Source organism: Triturus cristatus, chromosome 6 (assembly GCF_964204655.1).
Source record: "Triturus cristatus chromosome 6, aTriCri1.1, whole genome shotgun sequence".
In the NCBI taxonomy this organism is placed as follows: domain Eukaryota; kingdom Metazoa; phylum Chordata; class Amphibia; order Caudata; family Salamandridae; genus Triturus; species Triturus cristatus.
In genome coordinates this window covers 1,674,006,871-1,674,032,268 of record NC_140589.1, presented here as the reverse complement: position 1 = coordinate 1,674,032,268, position 25,398 = coordinate 1,674,006,871, and the positions used below count along the sequence as shown (strand labels likewise).

At 41.8% G+C, this 25,398-nt stretch overlaps 1 protein-coding gene across 1 annotated transcript in view; it reads right to left on the bottom strand.

The window, feature by feature from the left end:
• Positions 1-1,637: 1,637 nt before the first annotated feature.
• Positions 1,638-25,398, bottom strand: part of LOC146821793 (uncharacterized) — a 66,822-nt gene continuing 43,061 nt past the window's right edge. The window contains exon 3 of the mRNA XM_085609915.1: positions 1,638-1,732. Within this exon, the coding sequence (XP_085466041.1) occupies positions 1,638-1,732 (95 nt within the window). The remainder of the gene's footprint in view (positions 1,733-25,398) is intronic.

The following is a 25,398-nucleotide window of genomic DNA, read 5'->3' as shown; positions in this document are numbered from 1 at the left end:
CACATGTCACTGTCATTGGAGCAACATTGAGGCAGATGGGCGAACACTGTTCATGGTGACCAGTCAAGGAAGTAAGCAGCAACACTCGGGAACCTCATCTTTGACCTCAAATGAAATTATCCTTTTGTAATCAATTCTTTTGTGGTTTGTTGTGCCACGGCATTGCCATACTCTCACAGAATATTGAGGTGTGAATTATTGCAAGTCTCATACAAAATTTTGGGTATTGGATTGATTCTATTATCAGTTACTAAAGGGAGCAATGCATGTTTGTGTATTGATGTGCATTAAATATATCTATTGTGAGTTTTCTTGGAACTGAGGGGAATACTTGGCTGAGCAGAATACCTCAGAGCATAGCAGACTGTATTAGAAACAGAGATATAAAGCTTAACCAGAATGCCCAGTACCCCCACAATGGTCTCATGAGCTAGATTGTGTGAGTTTCATAATGAAAGCATGCAAATGGAGAGTCCTGTGTCCTTGCTTTTATCCCAAACAATGGTTTCATGAGCAAACTATCTTTGTCTGGTGGAAACATCCAGCAGAAAAGTATTTTATAAAAGCCTGTGAGCAGCCTCATAAATGGCATGATGGAGAGCTTACAGATAAAGAAATAATTGTGGATGTTTATTAAAACATAGGCCGGAGCGGCCCTAACAAGCTGCAGTTATGCCACAAGATATTATGGGACCCATGATACATGGCATAGTTGTAGTTTGACAAGGTAAATGTTGCAAATGTCACTGATGACACTACGTCATGGTTGAGAATTAGTTAGGGAAGAAAGTGTTAAGACCTTCAGATGGTAGAATTGCCTTCTTCATTTGAGCTCCTAAAATTAAACATGCAAATATTGAATCCAAACATTTTGATCAACGAGGTAGTATTTGACCTTAATATCAATGTCAGAATATTGCTGGGCATAATATTATGTTAAACATATCTGCATATCAAGAACTTTATGGGACATAATATAAAAAGTAAGTATATTGTGCTTCTTTCTTCCTTAAATATATTGTTATTTGAAATATTGTTTATTGAAATAATGTATGGCAGGTCCTTTTTTGACTATGTTATAGAGGTTTGATTTTTTGTAAATTATATCTAAATCTGTATTAAAACAGGATTATTAGTTATAATATTTTTGTGGTTTTGTTTTTTAGTTTGTTCGGTGGGTTTTATTTCAAATATTACAGTCTGTATTACAATTATTCATTGTATTGATGTTAGCTATTAATTTAATTGAAAATGTATTATGGTTTATTTTGTTTGTTACTTATAGAATTATTTTATCTGGTATATTGCAGGTTCTAGGGGATCAGGGTGGGACGCATTTTAAAATATTTTTAGATGTTTTGTGTTTATATATTCATGTCTTTTTTTCTTTATTTTTTCAGTTTTACAACACCCAAAAGTGGAGAAACCAGGGCGTGACAAGGAAGGAAAGCTTACGCATTGTACACCTATCAATTCAGTTACAGCACTACAGGCTAAGAATGTCGGAAAACAGCCATACGGTGTACAACATACATAACAATTACAGACCCACTGCTTTCCCCCCATTAAGCTATGCTCAGGGAGTCGCACAGAGCTGTAAAGCCCATATGTGGTTGAGGCCTCTCATTTGCTATCAGCTATGCATGAAGGTGAGGGCAGAGCCGGTTGGGCAGAGTCATCTGGTCCCTCTGGGTTATGGGTTTCTCTTTGGTCGCTGTCTGAAACCAGGGTACTACGTAATATAAAAAGACAAAGGTTCCAGTGGATAATAAGGAATTAGTATAAATGATAATACTGCACAGTCGCAATCACACTGTAAGGACTATAATGTCAGGGGGCAAAATGAATTCTCTACACAGTACATTTAAATAATTATTTATGAAAGACAGCAATCAGTATATACACTTCTTTCAATCAAAAGCGCAAAACTTGTGCGTAGTGTCCCCAAGTGAAACATGGAACCAAAAAGTGATTGTACATTGTGAAACAATTTTCTTGATACAAGGTTTCCATAAAATTATGTAGAACGGCCAATTGGGTACAATTTAACGACAGTCCACATATACAATGATGCAGACTGGGTAATGGTCCGTCCTATACACTGATCGACGGCGTTTCGACCCTTCTGCAAATGTAGGGTCTCTTCAGGACTGTCAATACAGGGACATCTAAAATGAATTAAATAGAAATTAGCAAAAGGCCCATATACCGGCACTGATGCGAGAAACTATAAAAAGGACTTGGATGTGCACTCATTACCTGAATTATGAAATTGATCTTAGTGACGTAGTGGTGCCTTGTGAAAAGTGAAAAAGAAGAGGAAATGAACTCACGCGAGGACCCAGCCGGGTTCTTGGTTAATATATTCAAGGAAAGAAAAGGATAATAATACTGCGAGAATACACATAATAGAGATTCTCTTAGAATCAAGACCTAGACCGTTACAAGTACCTACCAGCTTTATCATCAGTCTCTTAAGAATAGCTCTACAGAGCAATATTTCATTTCACAAGGTCACTATTATCAACAGTGCTCCGGTACTAGTATGGGAGCAATTTTTGCTCCAAATTTAGCGAACATCTACATGGATCATGTAGAACACAAATTTGCCCTCAATAATGACAATATGTATTGCTCCAACATCAAATGTTGGAAGCAATACATTGATGATATTTTTGTTGTTTGGACTGGTACGGTAACAGATTTTAACAACTTTGTTACCTATTTGAATACAGTTCAAACCGATCTCACATTTACATCTACTGTCCATCCATCTTCCATAGCATTCCTAGATCTCAATATTAATCATGAAAATGGGGCATTGTACACTTCCCTTCATAGAAAGATCACGGAAAGGAACACGCTTTTATCATATCGTAGTCACCATCCACGAGCACTGAGAGATGGTCTGCCATTTGGGCAGTTTCTCAGGATCCGCCGCAAGTGCACTCATAAAGCGGACTACATGAGGGAAGCGGAAATACTCAAAACAAAATTAGTTAATAGAGGCTACCCAAACAGACTTGTTAAAAGATCACTCAAACGAGCTTGGTACTGCCCAAGGGAAGAACTATTGAAGACAAAAGAGAAATCAGATATGGACAAAAAAGTATGTGTTACCACTTTTGGAACACACACTAATCAAGTGCGTAACCTCATTGTGAGCAATTGGAATATCATCAAAAGTATAGATCCGGCTCTTGACACCCCTCTCTTTGCTTATAAAAGAGGCAAAAATTTAAAGGACCACCTTGTAGGATCTGCCACCGATAAAAAAGCAAATTCTCCTAACACATTGACTGCTGCATGGGGTTTACCCAAAATTATAGGACACTACAAATGTGGCAGTTGTGTGTCTTGTGAATTCACACTCAACACTTCCATCTTTGAGCATGGCAATTTCAAGTACACGTTAAAAGACTTTTCAAATTGCAATACAAAAAATGTGGTATACTGTATTTGGTGTCCCTGTAACCTTCCATACATAGGTCAGTCTCAACAACCCATCAAAGCGAGGATCAGCCAACATCGAAGTCGCATTCGAAGATCTGTTCCTAATGCGCCTTTAGTCTCCCATTATATGGAGAAAAATCATACTGCCAATGAGTTTAGATGGCAGGTTATTGAAGTTGCCAGTCTACCAGTGAGAGGAGGAGATATTATAAATGTACTGCAAGGCATTGAATGCAGATGGATAGAGAGGATTAACTCATTTGAGTTCGGCCTCAATTCCGCAGAGTAATGGAGAGGCTATGTAACCACCCTAAACTGAGAATATGAAGGGAAGGAAAGGAACATCATCGGTCCCTCCATTTATAATGAATGTCATCAGTCATGTGTCACCGTCTTGTGTAAAGTTTAAACATAAGAGTTCAGACGTCATTTTTTGACAATTGTGTTAATTAACTATTTTGCGTATTGTAGTAAAAATGTCCTTCTTACTGTATGTATATTGGAATTATAATGGCCAAGGAGTATTGTCACATCTGTGCGGTTGACGATATTATGTAGTAAACGCAAATGCACTGCATTGACTAAGGAGCACACTGCGAATTTTCAGAATATACAGGGCCACTCCATGCTCTGTATTGGTTTTTGTCTCCCCTAATATGTATGCTAAGAGCTATACAAGTACTTTACGTTATTCTAGTAAATGCAGGTACAACATTAGGAACACCATCGCCATCCATGCACCAGTCCTTTCTCTATTTTCATTCCAACGTCACTCGGAGCAACAGAGGGCATACAGCTTCGGCGTTCCATTAATTATCCTGCAGAGCGTGAGGGGTTACGGTGTGCGTATTGTTCTTTGCCTCCCCTAATATGCATGCTAAGAGCTATACAAGTACTTTACATTATTCTAGTAAATGCAGGTACAACATTAGGAACACCATCGCCATCCATGCACCAGTCCTTTCTTTATTTTTATTTTCATTCCCACGTCACTCGGAGCAATAGAGTGCTTACAGCTTCGGCGCTCTATTAATTATCCTGCAGAGCGTGAGGGGTTATGGTCTGCGTATTTACGCAACAGCGCAGTCGTTCTTTGTAACTGTATCAGTAACGAACCCAGATCCAGGGAGTTAGCAGCGTTATCCGCGGAGATTCGTCCGCCCGCATTATATTGAAGTAAGTGGTAATGCGATCCAGGCAGTATACTTAATTTTCCCGCCCTTAAGCTCTGACTGTTTGCTTGATACAAGCATTCTCTCACGCTTCATCATTCCTCCATTTCTATAGCTATTCCACTATGATTCCATATACTGTGAACATGTGGCAAAACTGAATCAAGTTTTTAACGCAAGACTGTACATCACAGCGATAGCAAGACCCTATACATCAACGGAAAACCAACGCTTCATCTCGTGAGGTATCCTTATTATTCATACGGAGTACTATGCCCTCTATGCTCTATATTGTAATCAGTGGCAGTGTGTATTCACGCAGTATTATTATCCTTTTCTTTCCTTGAATATACTAACCAAGAACCCGGCTTGGTCCTCGCGTGAGTTCATTTCCTCTTCTTTTTCCCTTTTCACAAGGCACCACTACGTCACTAAGATCAATTTCATAATTCAGGTAATGAGTGCACATCCAAGTCCTTTTTCTAGTTTCTCGCATCAGTGCCGGTATATGGGCCTTTTGCTAATTTCTATTTAATTCATTTTAGATGTCCCTGTATTGACAGTCCTGAAGAGACCCTACATTTGCAGAAGGGTCGAAACGCTGTCGACCAGTGTATTGGACGGACCATTACCCAGTCTGCATCATTGTATATGTGGACTGTCGTTAAATTGTACCCAATTGGCCGTTCTACATAATTTTATGGAAACCTTGTATCAAGAAAATTGTTTCACAATGTACAGTCACTTTTTGGTTCCATGTTTCACTTGGGGACACTACGCACAAGTTTTGCGCTTTTGATTTAAAGAAGTGTATATACTGATTGCTGTCTTTCATAAATAATTATTTGAATGTACTGTGTAGAGAATTCATTTTGCCCCCTGACATTATAGTCCTTACAGTGTGATTGTGACTGTGCAGTATTATCATTTATACTAATTCCTTATTATCCACTGGAACCTTTGTCTTTTTATATTACGTAATACCCTGGTTCCTTGTGAGTAGGGTTCCCCTGTTGTTAGTAGTGAAACCAGGGTACGGCATGAGCTCCCAGCAGGCCCCAAGTTGCTCCTAACAATATGTCGCAATCTGCAGCCAGGATTTAATTTTTGGAGCGGGACACCTGCCGCAGTGTGCAACCACTCTACGATTAGCCAGAAGGAATTGCATTAGGGTCAGTCATCTGACCTCCGTGGGACCACTGTCACATAACCCAGTACGACCACCTGGGGAGCTACTGTGGGAAAAAGCCCATAAATCAAGGCAACAACTTTATAAACATCTGTCCAGTATGCAATTATTGCAGGGCAATTCCAGGCAAGGTGCACAAAGTTGGTTGTGGGTGCTGCACATCTCAGACATCATGCATCTTTTGCAAATCCTATCCTATGTAGTTGGCCAGGTGTACAGTGCGTCCTGTGTAGGAAGTTAAAATGGATTAATCTGAGTCTATAATTTGGTGGGAGAGTGACTGATTAAGCATGGCAATAGCACCATTGCGCATTAAGCATGGGAATAGGACTAGTCAGGGCCGCTTACCAAGGGGCCCAAGGCCCCAGAGCACGCTACTTCTCTTGCATTACTGCATTTAGTTGGGTGATTAGTCTCCAGGGGGATGGGTTTGTAAGAATGTTGTCAAGTGCATGTAGTGCTGTAGGTTATTTTGTAAATGTGTTGTGCAGGGCAGCATGGAGTTGATGATACAATAGAATATCCAGGGGCGTATGTGACAGGTCATTGCTTATGCTTTGTGACTGGAGGAAATGTTATTCAGGATAAAGATCACCGAGTGTGAGAAGCCCCTATCGGCTAGCCCGCCGACAGGCACCCTCGTTATTCGTCATGGGAAGCATAGAGTTTTTGGCTAACGGCATGTTGGGGGCATGAAGTCAATATATTTGAGCGCATCATTGCAGATCATCCCAAACCCACATAGATTGGGGATTCCAGGCCCGCTGGTATAACACGATGTTTAGAGGGCATGGAGCCACACTGTTAGCTTCCATAGCGGTATAGCTGGACCAGGTGTTATGCATGGGGGTGATGCATATGCCTTCAGTTCTGTTGGCATGTTTCTGTGTCCAATTATCGTGAACGCCATTGTCCTACATGAGTGTCTGAAGTGGGGCAGCAGTGCCTGGATGAGGGTGTTTGGTGTTGCTAGTTCTGTCAGCAAACTGGTCCAGTATCACATTAAAATGATCACCCTAACGTACAGTCCCAGGCCTCATGTTAGTGATCAAGTGCCAGACCTCTGCGAAGACATCAGGTTTGTCCACATTAGGGCCATATATCAATGCAAGTTCTGGGGAAGCCACACAGTGTGCACTGCATTATGACAAGTCTGCCCTTTTGTTGCAAAGTGCCTGATGTGTGCCCCACTGCAGCTCTTTGGCGATGAGGATGGGGGTGCCCTAGGTGTAGTTGGAATATAGGCAGACATGTGTCTCAGTGACACACCCATCCTGAAGGCGAGGGCGAATTGTGTCAGTCAGGTGTAGCTCCTGGAAGAAACAGATGTCTATGTTTTGTCTGTTGAGGTAGGCATGGTTGTTAAGCCTATTAATGTTCCAGGTTGGGCATTGAGTAGCCGCCTTCAGGTGGAGAGGGGATATGGTAGTAATGCACTGCATATGGCAAAGTTGTGATCTGTGCATTGTGACAGATGTAAGTGCATCAACATTGTGGAGTGCAGTATGTATTGAGCAAACGGGGGAAAACAATGCACAGTCCACCCACCACCCTCTTCAACCCACTCAACTGGTTGAATAACCACAGCCCATCGTCCACCCATTTCAACATCTCAACAATCATTCACACATTGAGAAACATCCCTTGGGTCAACAAAGGCTCAGGCATACAACCCAGTTGGCACTGAACTGGGTAGCCTGGAGGAAAGAGAGGAAAACAGATACAGTTTTAGGGCCACATTATGAAGTCTGACAAGGAAGAAGGCTTGGGGATGTTGCCTGAAATCTCCAGTGAGGCACAGCAAAACATTGGGTGGAGGCCACCACACATATCAGGAAGTGCCCATAAGTTCTCACACCAAAACAGGTGAAAGCTTAGTGTGGTGCAGCTGCAACGAATCAATCAATTGTTGCAAATTTCCAAGAAAATTTCATAGCTACCTTTGGGTCTGTGAAGTAATGATGCTTACCATGCACGCTGATGCGTAGTTTTTCCTGGTACAACAAGGAGTAGACTATCATAGCCTTTTGAAGGATACTTTTCACAAGTAGAAATTTCCAGCGAGCAGCCTAAGCTGTAAGGGGAAAATCAGGGTACAGGAAGACAGCATTTCCCTGATATTGAGTAATTTGGCTTACTGAGCCATGAAGCAAAAATGAACAAATCAGGAAGGGTGGCGTAAATCCTAAAAGGCACATCTGGGGACAGCTATCATAACCTTTGTTAATTTATTGAAATAAAAAACAAAGTTTAGCTTAAAAACAATTATCTGTGCTGATGGGGGTGGTTCCTCTGTATTGGGGAGGAGTATCGCCCCACTGTCCAGAGCCAGCAGATGATAAATAAAAGGATATTAACACTATGTTATTATCATTTTATTAATGGTGTCTAATCCGCACAATACATATAGGGTGGGCAGGATGGGACTGGACATGGCAAGGAGGAGAAATAGTGTGCACTTATAAGTGCGCATGTCTGTTTTGCCGGCTGTGAAGCGCACTTGCTGGAGCAGAGTTTTCAGTTTGAAAATTCTGTGGCTTTTGAAGCTCTGGCATGTCTATTCGTTGTACTAATTTATTAATAATTAATAATTAATTATTTGTCTTGTGCAAGTGCGTTTATATTAATCAATCCGTTTGTCCTAACAAGAGAGAGTTATACGTGGGTGTGCATAAATGTGCTGTTTAAAAAATAACGTGCGTGTTTTCATGTTTAAACGTTGCTATGTGCTGTTTATTTTTGAGCACAAAATGCTTTCCGAATTAATGCTTTTCTATGTTGCAAGTGCTAGATAGATGCATACACATAAGGGTATTAGTGGGGTTAACACTGTTTAATCACTATGCTGTGGTAATGTTGTTTTTGTTTCTTTTAATTAAGATGGTCTATTGAGGCCTATGATGGCCTAGAAAAGATGGCCGATTTGTGAGCCTGGCTGTGATTTATAATATGAAAACTGTGACGAGGGAGACCCCTGCTGGAAATGGTCCTGAAGCCAACTGACCATGGTCCTTGCTTGCTTGTTTGAAAACTTTCCATGAGGACAGCAGCAGTTTTGGGAGATCTCCAAGTGAAATGAAAATGTCCTTGGCAGCCTTGGGAAACAAAGGAGCCTTAAAGAAAAACTCTGAACTGTGGCTCGATTGCCGAGGAGAAGTAGAACTAATAAGATACATGTTTTATTTTTTGGTTCCTGTTCCGTAGTCTTTATTATGTGAACTTTTCCTGAGCGGAGATTTTCAAATGTAGCGATGTTACATCCTTTCCTTCTCGCTCTGCTCAGCAGAGCCGGCGGACATTACAGTTTTTCTATGTTTCCAATGTATCTTTCCATTGTTTAGAAACTATAAGAAATGTTAGCCTAGAGAGGGTTTTTGCCACTTGCCATTTTGCCTTTGCCGCGTACCGAATCTGCGTTGCTGAGGATTGATGCTGAAGGGACTTCGTCTTGAGAGACATTTACCGAGAGACTTGTCCTGACCCGTTCTGACATTTAGCTAGAATAGGTAACTATGAGAAATGATTTACTCCGATTGATTTTCTTTGACTAATTTTAGATAAAGCAATATAATTTTAAACATGGTGTTGGATATTCTTTCTTGTCAATTATTGGGTTTATATTTTTGATTATTGCTGTATATGTTGTATAGATTATGTTTAAGGACAGTCACAAAAACCAGGTCTTATCGACCTCGATAAAGATGCAGGGTGATTAGGAGTTTTTCTTTCCACAGGTTTATTGCTGATAGGGTACTTGAGCGTATGTTAGTGTAGTGAAACGGGCCCTAGCGTATGATGTATGCATGTGCGTGTAACTGTGAGATTACTCTATCCGTGGTAGTGGGAATATTATACACACCCTGATCTCTATCAATTTCCTGGTAGCAGAGTTGGATGGTTTTTGATGATTGTCTTGATTTGATAAGATTGCTTGTATATTAGTTTATTGATTATTGATTATTAGTTCATGTTGGTATATGTACTAATACTATATGTTGGAGTCGTAATGTTGAGTTATATGTAGTGCTTCTGGAACTTGGAAGCTGTAGCAGTTCCGTAGAAGGGCAGAGGGAAGTATATGCTGCTCTCGGGAAAGACGGAATTGTGAGGAATAACGTGTGACAATTGAAGTTGCGCGTCACATTGTCTGGGTTCGGAATCAGTGACATCGTCGTATGTTACTATTAGATATTTCTGGTATATAAGGAGTGTGTATGATAGTGAAGGTTATCTGTGAAACTCTGGTCTTAAGTCCCAGGGATCCGTAAGGATTTCCGTTAAAGCTTATTGCGGGAGGAGTAATAGGTATTCTCTGAGCTTGTTTGAAGAACTGGGCAAAGAAAGTTTGCTTAGTTGATGTATGTTATAATTCTGTAGTGGAGCAGATTGTCTGTTCTCGGGAAGCAGGATTCTGTGCGTATGTACTATATTTCCTTGTATGAATGTGCGTGAATGTTTGTACATTTAGTTGATGGTAAGACTCTTTGGACAAGTCCTAGAGGAAACAGTTAATGAATGTATGTTAGTAGGGCAGAGTAGAGGAAGTGCTACTGTGTCAATGAAAGATCTCTTATGAAATAGACTCTCTTTTACTATTCTGTGGTTAGCGAAGCAGACAATGGAGATGTTTTTATGTTATAACAAATAGATTTTGTAGAAATTATTTGACACGAATTCTACTGAAAAGATTTTGTAAAGGAGGGGTAGACGAGTGACAGAAGACAGGAGACAAGCGACTGCAGCGACTGTTGACGTCAAAAAGACCGCGCTCTGATTGGATGGTAGATCAGAATAGTGCTCGCGCTAGGATTGGTGCCTTAGTGTGAGCCGCGCAAGGATTGGAAGGGCTATTTAGTGACGTAGACGTTCCAGGATTGGTGCGTTAGTGTGAATCGCGCTGCAATTGGTTGAAAAATTCGTATTGTATATTTATAATACGGAAAGAGTAGAAAAGTTTTGGTAAACGCTAAAATGTATTACCAAGAAGAGAAAAAGAAGAAGACATTTTTTGGTAAAATTAAAAAGTGGTTTAGCAAGGATAAAGATGTTAAAACAAGAGAGGGCGAGTTGTTACCTCCACCGAAAACACCTGCATCCTTCATGGCTGCAAGACATGGGTTTCATACCTGTATATGGTTGGAGAATTGGGTTAGGTATACTAAAGAAGATGGTGTTCTAGCATTTCCAGAACATGGTTCATTTAATCTGGCCGTGTTGAGAAATTTACGGGAAAAGATGCTATGTTTAGACCCGAAACCGAGACCTACACAGTTCGAGGCTTTAGTGGAATGGGAAGAGGAAGTACATGAGAGAGAAAAACAGAGATCTGGAGGGTACTATAGGTATATGTTTGGGAGGAGACATGATCGTGAGACTCATCATGATCGAATGAAAAGGTGGCGAGATGTTAGTATGTCAGAGGGATTATATCCGATGAGAACAGTTGAAGGAGGAGCAGAAAGGGTTCCTGAGTCAGAAATAAGAAAATATGGAGTTAATGAGTATGAGGATGAGGTCTTGAATGACATGATTTACAAGAGACCACCTCCATATAGACCAGAACCGGATAAAAGTACACCAGTTGTTTCTCCGATAAGAGATACAGTGTGTGTTAGTGAGACGGAAAATGAGACACCTGAGGTAAGAAGTGATCATTACCTTGATGAGAATGCCAGACAATTAGCCAGAACTACAACAGAGTTGACAGAGAAGATTAGGGAGTTAACGAAGAATCTAGAAGCTGTTACGGTGCCTGTAACAATAGGTCCGGTTATGCCTGTGTTTGATAAGCAGAGGACAGGTGAGAATGGACTGGTGATTCCATATGTTGGGAATAATCTGACAAATTCAGTTGGTCCTTTAGGAGATTCAGGCAAAAGAGCAGAAAGAAGTGACCTGAGACAATCAAGACATGACACATGTAGTGAAATATTGGATGCTAGTGAAGCTAGTTGTTCAGGGATGCCAATTTTAGAACCGCAAAAGAGAGTGGTTCCAGTGAGAAAAACTGCTAAAATAACAGTTGATGATTTGAATGATTGGATGAAGGTTCTACAGAAAAAGGATAAAGATTCACAAGTAATTGATGTAGCTAGGTTACGTGTAGAACTAGAAGAGCTTGTTACAGGAACAGTTCCAACAGAGATTCTGAAGAGTCATCATGATGGTGAACTAATGTTTATGTGCAAGAATATCACCTGGAGAGCAAGAAATACACATGACAGGCTAAGAGCAATAGCGAATGAGCAGGGAGTTGACATTGATAAAGTGAAAGCTTTACAAAGAACTTACAGGATGGATTTTACAGAGAAGGATATTGAGAATTTGAATGCTACTGGTAGAACAGGACAGATTAAGGAAATGGTAGCATTATTGCGAAGATGGGGTGATGTAGAAAAGTGGAAGGATAGGTGGTACAAGAAAAGAGATGAGGCTGAACATAGAACAACTTATTCAGCATTTCCAGTGAGAGAAAAGGAGAAACCAGTGGATAATTATCCTATGAGAGAAATACGTGGAGGAGGATATGTACATGTTCCATGGACCAGACAGGATATTTTATCATTCACGAATGATTTCCCTCGATTGAGAGAAAAGCCCGTCGAGTGGTATAGGCAGGTAGATAGGTTTGTGAAATTGTCAAAAGTGCTGTGGGTTGACCTGAATAGTCTGTTTGATATAATTGTTCCAGCAGACTTGTGGACTGAGTGTAAAATAGTTGTGAGTTGGCCTACTGAGGAATATCCAAGAGACCCAAGAACAGGGGCACCAGATCCAGAGGTAATGAGAAAGTATGATCAGGTGATGGTATACCTGAAGAGTAAAGTTCCTGCAAAAGAGACAGACTGGGTAAAGATAGATCGAACACAACAGGAAGCGAAAGAATCAGTTCATGCTTTTTACGAAAGGCTGATACTGGCATTTAAACAATTCAGTGGAGATGAACACCTGGGTGACAAAGATTTGAGTCATTTTGTATACAGATTTGTATATGGCCTTAGACCTGAAATTGGTGAGAGAATTCGTGAGCATACAGTGGATTGGCAGAGTAAGAAAGTAGATGAGATCCTGAGACATGCAAAATACTTCAGTGATCAAATTGAAGCAAAACAAAGAAAGCTGAAAGAGAAAGCAATGTGGGCACAAGTGAAAGTTGCGGAAAGACAGGAAGCACAGTTAGTGGAACAGGCGAATAATCCAGGAAACAATGCAGGGAATAGACCTAGATATGCAGGGAAAGGAAAGGGAAGTCTTGAGGAAGCGAAGAAAAAGTTTCCTTGTCACAACTGTGGCCAATTGGGGCATTGGAGATCGGAGTGTCCTAATCCACCATTAGTGAGTAATGAGAATAAATCCTTAAATCAACAGGTGCAGAACGAAGGAAATAATCAACAGCAGCAACAACAGAAAGTTGTGAGACAGCAGAGTCAAGAGCCAAAACCGCCCTTGCCGCAGAATAGAGGGTTACAAAAGTATAATCAGGATTCAGGATTCTACAATGATGAGCAGGTAAACAAACCAAGACATTCTAACAAAGTACAACAGTACTTGTTAAAGAGTGAAGGGAGTGAGTCTGAGGGTGATTATTGACGGTGCCGAGGAGAGGAAGAAGAGTGCATACTTGGTGCAACTCTAGAAATAGACCAGGCAGGACCATTTGTGGATGGGAAAATAAATGAGGAGAGTGTTACTTTTTTGGTAGACACAGGTGCGACAAGATTAACTGTCAGGTCAACAGATGTTAGAAATCTTCCTCTCTCGGATGAAGCAATCCAAGTAGTTGGTGTAGCCAATACGCAAATCAGAACACGTCTTACTGAACCTGTAAGAGTACAGATAGGGAAATTTTCAGACATGCACAGATTCATTGTCTGTGACACGAGTCCAGTGAACCTGTTGGGTAGGGACTTGTTATGCAAAATGAACTGTACAATTTTTTGTACACCGGATGGAATAGCCTTTGAGACACCAGATGAAGATGTTTTGTACCGAGTGACTCTAGAGAATAGAGAAAGTGAGTTAATTGGTGCATTTGCTGTGTTTAATCCGGAGGATTTGCCTCGAGAGCTGAGAGACACAGTGAAAAGGACAGTTTGGGATTTTACTGGAGAGGATGTGGGATTGATGAATAATGTAGATCCAGTGAAAATTGCAGTGAAAGAGGGAATTACATATCCTAACATTCCTCAATACAAAATGACACCAGAAATAATTGAAGGGATAACTCCTATAATTGAGAAAATGATTCAGCAAGGAGTCCTGAGAGAACTACTGAGTAGTCCGTGTAATTCACCGATAATGGGACTAAAAAAGCCCAATGGGAAATTTAGGATCGTACAGGATTTGAGAAAGTTAATCAAATTGTGGTGGCATGTTGTCCTATTGTGCCAAATCCATCAGTGATCCTGTATCAAATTCCACATGATGCTGAGTGGTATACAGTGATTGATTTGTGTCATGCGTTCTTTTCAATTCCATTGCATCATGATAGCCAGCCGATTTTTGCATTTAGGTTTGGCCAGCGTATCTTAGCATGGTGTCGAATCCCACAGGGGTATACGGAGAGTCCTTCGATATTCAATCAGTTATTGAAGAAATCGTTGGAAAGTTTGATCATGCCCGAGAGTTCAGTGCTAGTGCAGTATATTGATGACCTACTGGTGGCATCAAAGACACGTGAAGCTTGTGAAGTAGATACCATAGCTTTACTGAATCATCTGGCAGATGGAGGGTTAAAGGTATCTCCAGCCAAATTACAATTTTGCAAGAAAGAGGTGCATTATCTTGGACACAATATTGAAAAGGGTCTGAGAAAAGTGACTGATGACAGGATCAGAATAATCAGAGAAATGAAAGCTCCAAAAACTCAGAGAGAAGTGAGAATGTTCCTGGGTATGGTGGGTTATTGTCGTCAGTGGATAATTAATTTTTCCTTGATAGCAAAGCCACTGATTAAACTGACAAAAAGTGAAATGACAGATCCATTGGATCTAGATGCAGAACAAATGGCAGCATTTGAAGAGCTCAAGAGTAAAATGTGTGAGGCTCCAGCTTTGGGTATGCCTGACTATGAAAAGGAATTTGAGCTGTACTGCAGTGAAAGAAATGGATGTGCACTTTCAGTGTTAATTCAGAAACATGGATTACTGAGAAGGCCTATTGCGTACTTCTCATCGACACTTGACCCTGTAGCTGTGGGTTTAGCAAGTTGTCTGAAATCTGTGGCTGCAACATGCAGAAGCCTGGAACAGAGTGAGGGAATCATAATGGGATATCCTGTAAGGGTATTCGTACCTCACAATGTGGCAATTCTTTTGACAAGAAGCAGAACTCAGTACATGTCACATAGTCGGTTGACTAAATATGAAAAAGTGATTCTGGGAGCATCAAATGTGACTCTCGAGAGATGTGTAAATGTGAATCCAGCGACACTTTTGCCAGATATTGAAAATGTGGGTGTGAAAATTAGGCCTGGGCGAAGCACTACGCTACGCTCGCGTAGTTTGCGAAGTTCGCGCTACTTCGCACTACGCGAAATGCACGTAGCACAGTGCGAACACGCGTAGCGTAGTGTTGCGTAGTGCTGCGGTCATTTTTTGCTTGCTCGCGGTCCTCAACGTCAAGTTGGCGACCGCGAGCAAGCAAAATGACATCCTGGCGAGACTTTTTCCTTGTTCGCGATCACGAGCATGGAAAATAAACCTCCCGGCGAGATTCACAACGCGAGAAGGTCAGGTTTCTCATTGCGAGGGGTCGCGTATGCTCGCGACCGCTCGCGATGAGAAACTACCAGTTCGCGTTGAGAAAGCTGCAGCTCGAGGAAAAATCTACTCGAGCAGCAGAAAACTACAGCTCGCACTGTGCAAGATGCCATTTTCAATGATTGCACAGTGCCGGTTGCTTGTCCGCACTGTGCAATCATTGAAAACAACATCTTGCACAGTGCGAACATGTTACTTCGCAGTTCGCGAAGTGCTACGCGTAGCTCGCGTAGTGCGAACTTCACTTTGCGTAGCTTCGCGAAGTGCTACTTCGCGAACTACGCCCACCCTTAGTGAAAATGGAAGATGATCATGATTGTTTGGATGTGCTTGATTACTGTACAAAACCGAGACCAGACATAAGGGATCTACCCTTGAATGAGAGTGATCATGTGTTGTTTGTGGATGGATCATGCCTGAGAAATGATGATGGTGTGCTATGTGCAGCATATGCGGTATGCAAAGTTTCAGAGGTCATGGAAGCATCACCATTGAAAGGAGTGAAATCTGCGCAAGTTGCTGAATTGGTGGCATTGACAAAAGCTTGCGAAATTGGGAAAGATTTGAGGACAACTGTAATGACTGATAGTCAGTATGGATTTGGAGTGGTGCATGATTTTGGACAGCTTTGGCTACAAAGAGGTTTCTTGACATCGAGTGGAACTCCGATAAAGAATGCTGAAATGATTGGTAAATTGCTTGAGGCGATACAGCTGCCTAAGGAGTTAGCAGTTGTAAAATGTGTTGCCCATGGACAAGGGGAGGATTTTATAACGGTCGGAAACCGTTATGCCAACGATGTTGCGCAATACTGTGCCAAAACAAATCAGTCCATCAACAGGGACAGAGAGGGGGAAATGTCTTTACTCTCTGTGATGTTTACTAATGTCTTAGAAACCTGGGATGAAGTGAAACAGTTGCAAGATGAGGCAGGAGAGGAAGAGAAAAAAGATTGGATTAAGGCAGGATGTGCTCCAAGAGAAACAGACCATGTTTGGGTCTAGAGAGATGGCAGACCAGTAATGCCCAACTCCATCTTGTCGTCAATGGCAAGGATGTATCATGGCCAGGGACATTTGGGGAGGGACGCGATGGTTAGGTCGTTCAAGCAGACCTGGTACAATGCAAAGTTCAGGACAATTGCAGAAAGCATCTGTCAGAGGTGTTTAGTTTGTCAGCAATTTAACACTGGGAAAAAGACAGTGGTGAGTCTGGGGACAATAGGCAGAGAAGGAGGTCCTTTTACAAGAATGCAGATTGATTTCATTGAAATGCCCCAAGTAAACAGACTGAGGTATGTTTTAGTGGTAGTCTGTTTGTTTTCAAGGTGGGTGGAAGCTTACCCGACTAGAAGAAATGATGGATTAACAGTGGCAAAGTTACTGTTAAGGGACTTGATTCCTAGGTACGGGTTTCCAGTAACAGTTGAGTCTGATAGAGGTGGACACTTTCAAAATGAGCTTATGGGTTTGATTTGTGAAGCATTGAAAATACAGCAGAAGCTACATTGTGCATACCGACCAGAGGCTTCTGGTGTGGTTGAGCAGATTAATGGCACAATCAAGAATAGGATTGGAAAAATGTGCTTAGCCACTGGCATGAAATGGCCAGACGTTTTACCTCTAGTTCTGATGACTATGAGATCTACTCCAGATAGAACTACTGGTTTGAGTCCGCACGAAATAATAATGGGACGTGCAATGCGCCATGCATTCGTGCCTGTCAATAAGTTGGTGACAATAACTGATGACATGATTTTGGATTACTGTAAAGGCCTGGCTGACGCAGTTCATTCTGTGTTTCACCAGGTTGGAGAAGAAGCTACCACACTTGAGAAGAAGCAAGCCCATGATCTGAGTCCAGGAGACTGGGTGAGGATAAAAGTTCACAGAAGAAGAAATTGCTTGATTCCAAGGTGGGGAAGGCCGAGACAAGTTATTCTGACTACGACGACTGCAGTAAAGTGTGCTGGAGTAAAACACTGGGTACATGCAAGTCATACTCTGAGAGTTCCAAACCCAAAAGAAGGGACTGGTAAAGAGTATTTTGAAGAGTCAGATTCCAGTGATGATGAAGATACAGAATCAGTGGGGAAAGAAGTAGGAAAAGCTTCGAATGAACCACTGCGAGTATCAGAGAAGAGATCAGATTCTGTAAGAGAGCCTGAAGTTTCAAACAGCAGTGAAGGAAAAAGAAAAGAAAAGAGAAATCACACAGAGACTACTCCTGAATCAGAAGAGGAGGAGATTGAAGAACCACTTGAGATTATACTTGAAGAAGTAGGGTCAGAAGAAGATAGAGAGGGACAGATTGCGGAAGACCCCCGAGGAGGTGTAGGGAACATTCTTGATGAGCCAGGTGAAGGGACAAGTAGACAGCAAGAAGATTGCGTGTCGGAGACCCGAGGAGGGACAGAAGTAGGGAAGTCTCAAACAGTGGTGAAAAAATCTGTGGAAAAGAAGAAAGCTGCTGGAAAACGGAAACAAGAGGCACTTGAAACAGATGATGAGGATGAACAAACAGAGGGTCGAGTTCTGAGAAAGAGAACTTGGATTGGAGAAAGAAGTAATAAAGAAATAAAGCCGAAAAAGGTGTTAAGAGGAGATCGTTGGCCTAACAACAGAGTTAAGAGGCTGAGATACAAAATAATAAGAGCAAGTACATCGAAAGCTGAACAAGTGAATGAAGTTTCAAGTCAAAGTTCAAAAGCTGAAGGAGAAGAATCAAAGGAGTCAAAAGAACCAGTGGAAATAAAAAGAGTAAGAAGACCCAACCAAAAGTACAGATCACCGGAATGGTCTTATGTGGCACTGTCTGAAGGAGGAAAAGAAGAAACAGTGACTCGAGATAATCCGGAAGAGATCTTGAGAGAAGTGGTTGAGGAAGATACTGGTGAAATTCTGAAAGTACTCTTGACTGACATTGGAGAAGAGTCGAGTACTGAGGATTTTGATGTTGGAGATCTAATACAATTTGATGTTGAAGAAATTGAAGTGAAGAATGACAAGTATCCAAACTGAATAAAGGAAGGATTGACTTGGATTAAGTGAACGAAAAGATCATTTGGATAAACTGAAATCTGAAGAATTGCTGAAGAATTGAAGAAGTTCCAACAGTAGTGGAGTAGTAGAGGCTAAACTAAAGTAGTAGAATGGCTAACATAGAGGATAATAGAAATAGATGTGCCTTCTTTAAGAGGTGGTGTAGGATGTGCTGCTGCTGTACTGGATTATTAATGCTTCTATGGGGTGTTTTAGTTTTATTAGTTACTTTTAAAGTAGAGTTTGAGATGCATACAGAGAATGTGACAAATGTAGAGAAGAATTCGCAAAAAGTAGTTCCAATTAGAATTAGTAATACTTACATACACAAAAATAGGTCAATTAATAACTTTTCTAGTAATGTTTTTTCAAAAATGTTATATGAATATGTGAAAACAATGGAAGTAAGGGATTGCTACGTCTGTATGCAATTACCTGCATCCGTTTCAGAGGGTGTTACTTATCATCATTTACCAGCTACATATGGTATTTCCTGTAGTATTTTAAGTAGTGTTTTTTATTTGTTAGGGAAAGTAGATTATAAGATGTCTAACAGAGACAGTATTTTTGGACATTTGCCCATGAACAAAGAGCTGAATCCAGCTAAAGAAGCTAACACTTTTGGTGAGATTTTTATTGAAGAAAAAGGATTAACATTAGATTACATTTTTAAGACTAATTTAACTTGCAGTTTGAAAGGAGAGGAGAAAGCTTTCCTGGATATGGTAGAAGAAAGGAGATTGAACATGCAGGAAAAAGCAGGAAAATATAAAGTGAGTGAGACAATTTGGGACATTGAGATGGGAAAAGAGTTGAAGAACGGGGCTAGTCCAACTTTAGCTTTAGATGCACCACAGAAGGGTAAACTTTGTATTACAAGAAGGAAATCCCAATATGATACATATTTTGTCGGGACTAGTGAGTGCCATGATACATACTTCATTGCAACAGGTTGGGGTTTCAGAGGTGGAGAAGATACAATTTTTCCAGGAGTATATTATGTTTGTGGGAATAAGGCTTATTACAAGTTGCCTGACCATTGGTATGGCACGTGTTATGTGGGCCTGGTTTTTCCAAAGATTTTTCATATAGATAAAATAACAGATGTAGAACATATTAATTTACTAATGCGTTTTAAGAGAGAAACTTGGTCTGAAATAGTGGGTGATATTTTTGGGGTTTTGATTCCAGCAGTGGGAATTTCTTTGAATGCTTATGGAATTCGGAAACTGTCCACAGTGGTTGATCGCTTATCGACAAATACCGCTGGAGGGTTTCTTTTGGTGAATACGGAATTAAGTGCCGTACGTGCCATGTCTATGCAAAATCGACTTGCCCTTGATATTCTATTGGCCAAGGAGGGTGGAGTCTGTGGAATGCTGAAAGTTCAACATTGTTGCACTTACATTCCAGACGAAAGCAAAGACCTGAAGGTCTATATCAAAAATATTACTGATTTGCATGAAGAATTAGTACCACTTGAAACTGAGAATTTATGGACTAAAATAGCTAATAAGGATTTTATTGCAAAAATAGGTAGTACTATTATAGGTAGAATATTGTTTCCCTTAACTTGTATAATTGTTGCTTTATTGATAATAAGATTGGTGTGTGTGTGTTGTAAAAACAGGGGAGGGAGGAAGAAATTGAATAAAGAAAAGAAAAACAAGAGGTTGAAAAGAGAACCTCAAGAAATTGAATTAGAAGAATTAAGGGAGAGTGTTTACTTAGAGACAAAAAGGGATGATGAAAGAGTGACTGGTGTGTAATGTTGTGTAAGGGGGAAAAGACATTTCCGATTTCTCCTAAAATGGGACTAAATTTCCACTAATTTTTTTTTTTTTTTTTTTGGGTTTATTTGGTGATAAAATCACCAAAGGGGGATTACTGGAGCAGAGTTTTCAGTTTGAAAATTCTGTGGCTTTTGAAGCTCTGGCATGTCTATTCGTTGTACTAATTTATTAATAATTAATAATTAATTATTTGTCTTGTGCAAGTGCGTTTATATTAATCAATCCGTTTGTCCTAACAAGAGAGAGTTATACGTGGGTGTGCATAAATGTGCTGTTTAAAAAATAACGTGCGTGTTTTCATGTTTAAACGTTGCTATGTGCTGTTTATTTTTGAGCACAAAATGCTTTCCGAATTAATGCTTTTCTATGTTGCAAGTGCTAGATAGATGCATACACATAAGGGTATTAGTGGGGTTAACACTGTTTAATCACTATGCTGTGGTAATGTTGTTTTTGTTTCTTTTAATTAAGATGGTCTATTGAGGCCTATGATGGCCTAGAAAAGATGGCCGATTTGTGAGCCTGGCTGTGATTTATAATATGAAAACTGTGACGAGGGAGACCCCTGCTGGAAATGGTCCTGAAGCCAACTGACCATGGTCCTTGCTTGCTTGTTTGAAAACTTTCCATGAGGACAGCAGCAGTTTTGGGAGATCTCCAAGTGAAATGAAAATGTCCTTGGCAGCCTTGGGAAACAAAGGAGCCTTAGAGAAAAACTCTGAACTGTGGCTCGATTGCCGAGGAGAAGTAGAACTAATAAGATACATGTTTTATTTTTTGGTTCCTGTTCCGTAGTCTTTATTATGTGAACTTTTCCTGAGCGGAGATTTTCAAATGTAGCGATGTTACATCCTTTCCTTCTCGCTCTGCTCAGCAGGTCCGGCGGACATTACAGTTTTTCTATGTTTCCAATGTATCTTTCCATTGTTTAGAAACTATAAGAAATGTTAGCCTAGAGAGGGTTTTTGCCACTTGCCATTTTGCCTTTGCCGCGTACCGAATCTGCGTTGCTGAGGATTGATGCTGAAGGGACTTCGTCTTGAGAGACATTTACCGAGAGACTTGTCCTGACCCGTTCTGACATTTAGCTAGAATAGGTAACTATGAGAAATGATTTACTCCGATTGATTTTCTTTGACTAATTTTAGATAAAGCAATATAATTTTAAACATGGTGTTGGATATTCTTTCTTGTCAATTATTGGGTTTATATTTTTGATTATTGCTGTATATGTTGTATAGATTATGTTTAAGGACAGTCACAAAAACCAGGTCTTATCGACCTCGATATAGATGCAGGGTGATTAGGAGTTTTTCTTTCCACAGGTTTATTGCTGGTAGGGTACTTGAGCGTATGTTAGTGTAGTGAAACGGGCCCTAGCGTATGATGTATGCATGTGCGTGTAACTGTGAGATTACTCTATCCGTGGTAGTGGGAATATTATACACACCCTGATCTCTATCACACTCATGTTTCTCCAACCCAAGTGTGTTGCACAGCCTGGTTGGAGAAAAGCCACAGACTACAAAGCACTGTCTGAGCAACAAACAAGGCTGCTCAGACCAATCCAGGCACTGCTCTCGTGATATAAGTGCAGTGTCTGGATTGGGTGAAAAGACTGTGCCTTGAGGCTCATCCACATCCGGGCTGGACAAGAGGAGCAATGAGGCAGCCAGGAGTGTCAGTGGGAGCGGAGCGACAGGTAAGTCTTTTGTTTAATTCTTATTTTATCAACCCTTCCCCCCTGCTCACTCTATCATCCCAGAGAGGTGGCGGGCGCCACTGTGTGTTAAGAAATAAGTCCTATAGGGCATAAATTCCTTTATGGCTAGCCTGGAAAGGAACCACATCTTATATCCTAGTGACATATAATAACATAACGATGTTAGGTGACTTGAATACATGGCCAGGGAGCACTAACTTACCACAGGTAAAACAGTTTCGAATACCATGACTTCAATATACCGAGCAGTTAGGAGAAGTCAACACCTGTTTTGTTCAATTAGGTATTTCTTTTGGAATTTTCTTTAGCACACCTCTACCATATACTAGGTTATGTACTTTCCAGTAGACAACTATTGTTAGACCTAGCATATCTTGGCGTGATTACCCCTGATTTTTTGCCTCTGCCTCCTTTGCAATCTAGATGCTTTGGATACTTTGCCACTGCTGATCAGTGTCAAAGTACAAGTGTTCCCTATGTAAAATTAAATGTAATGGTGATTGGTTGGCCATGATTGGTATGTTTGCCTTACTAGTAAAGTCCGTAGTGATATGCACTGTGTGTGCCAGGGCTAGTAATGCAAAGGCGCGCGGAGAAGGGAACTCATTCCTGCAGTGTAGGGCCTGTGCACAGAGTTAGCATGTTGTCCTGACAAGTGCAACCACTTGTCAGGCCTGACTTTCCCTTTTACATACACATTGGGCACCCCTGTGGTTGGTCCCGGGTAATCCCTGGGCAGGCTGCAGTGTAGGTAAAAGGCAGGATATATACTAAGGTGTGTTATGTCCTGACAGTGAAAAACACTCCATTTCGTTTTTCACTGCTGAAAGGCCCATAGGACAGAATGGGGAAGGCTGGGTGTTGTGTTTGTTAGCCTAGTTTCCTGTCAGTGTATAATGGAGAGGTGAAGTTTAGTATGTATGAACTCTCAGTGTCATAACACATCTTTCTGTGAAGGTGATTTTGTCACTGTGTGTTCAGAAACCACTCTTTTAGAATGTGGCTGAGTTTTGTGCTCTAGGCATACCTGTGTGTCTCTGTTGAAATGTGGATTGTCTGTCTTGACCCAGGGAGGGGTTGAGATGGCACCAGGATGCCCTTTATCTGGAAAGTAGGGGGTGGAGAAGCCCGGGAGGTGAAAAGGCCTGGGCTGGTGCTATAAACCAATTGACCCATCTCCTGCTGCGTGATTAAGGATCCAGACCCCCATTATCAAAGGGAGAGAGGTGACACTGGGACGGAGACACCCAGAACTGATTTAGGGAGGGATCAGGGACCCCTGAGCACAAACAAACTTCAAAGACAGTAAGGGGTATAACTATGAGAGCTGAAACCCCTGAAAGTTGGAATGAAACAGATATGGATTGAGACTGAAAAGGCTTTGACCAATTCTGTGCTCAAGAGAAACCTCTGCTAAAGAAGGAGCAACTGAAGAGACTGCTGTGGAAAGACCAATCCTTGCTTTGTGATCTGGGGCTGGTCTGCCGTTTGCTGTTCTAACTAAGGGAGAGGCTGTTGGGACTGTGCTTGGAGGCGCTGGGTCCCCCTGCTTAAAGAAGACTGTGCTTTGTGCTGTGTCTTGTAACCCCAAGGGATCGAGGTGAGCTGGCACCCTGTTTGGAAATACAGGATCATAAAAGTTTCTGGAGAAGTCCCAAGCAACGTGGTGTACATGTGCTTTTGCAGCTTGAGACCCTCACAATTTGTGCCTTTTGATCGTGTGCACGCAGGAGTAAGCTGAGTCTCGGACGCTCTGGGTGCGTGTCGTGGTGCAGGCCAGGGCGTTGGTGAGGAGCGCCGGGACGTTGTGTGCACCAAAAGAAGAAGTGAGTCTCGGACGCACAGCGTGCGTGTCTTGGTGCAGCCAGGACATTGGTGAGGAGCGCCTGGTCATCGTGTGCACCGGGAAAAGAGGTGAGACTTGGACGTGCAAAGTGCATGTGGTGGTGCAGCCAGGGCATTGGTGAGGAGCGCCTGGACATCGTGTGCACCAAAAGAAGAAGAGAGACTTGGTCGCGTAGTGTGCGTGCAGAGATGAAAGTGGGGTGTTGGTGAAGAGCGCCGGGTCGTCGTGAGCACTAGAGAAGGGGCAAGTCTCGAACGTGCAGTGTGCGTGTTTAGGTGCAACCTGAAGGCGCTGGTGAGGAGTGCCTGGGTAGGGTGTGCACCGAATTTGAAGTAAAGTCCCCACAGTGTTGAGGGTGGATCCCAGTGTGAACTGAGACTGCCAAAGGGAGGGCCAAGTCATTGGGCCCTTGGAGTAACGCAGCAGTGGCCTGGACCGGCAGCCCCGGAAGAGCTGCGCCACCGGCTCGAGCTTGCGCACCCCGTGACGGAGTTCTGGATCAAGACCCAAGTCTCTGAAGTTGGAGAGGAGAGTGGGATCGCGCCCCCCCCAGGTAACGTGGAGCACCACCTGGGGTGGGGTGCAGGTCCGGAGGGACACTCTCTCGGCCTCTAGCTTCTGTCAGTTGTGCGAGCCTTTTGCTTCGTCTCATATCTCGGCCCGTGCTCACCCAAGGAGGGGCAGTACTGGGGCTGGAGTGGGAAGCAGTACTTTTGTGTCATCATTTGATCCATACAGGGGGCAGTATTAACAAAGCACCTAAAACTATTGTATTACACTTTGCCTTATTGCTGCTAACAATCTATCGGTCTGTCGTATGACGCCTGACCCCATTTGTGCCTGACAAACCACATGCTTGGTGCGCTACGCACTGCGTTATTTTTCCCTTGCAGATTACCTGATTGTAACGTGAGGCATTGCATTATTTCTTCAGTGCACAGTATCTGATTTTTAATGTGCCGCAGTGCATTATTTCTTCATAGCACTGTACAGGATTGTAGTGTGCCGCATTGCTTTGTTTCTTCCTGGTACAGCTGGTGGTGATACGTATTGCGTTATTCCTTCAATTGCAAAGTACATGACTGTGGCGCCACGTATGGCACTGTTTCTCTGTTGCACAGTACAAGAGAATATCGTTATGCATTGCAGTATTTGTTTTCTTTTGCAACATGTGTGATTCTAGCAATACGGCTTGCCTAACCTAACGGTTAGAAGTGAGCTTAACTGTTGATTAGAAGCGGTGGTTGGGATCAGAACCTACCAACCCACCGGAAAGAATACTACCCATTCTTATATGTTGATTTTGTATCGTGTGGTAGTATCGTATAATTGCTTATATAAAGATTATACTCATTTTATAAAAACTTGTGTGGAGTCTCTTTGTGGTGACATCATTGGGTTACTGTGAGCGTGGTTGCAC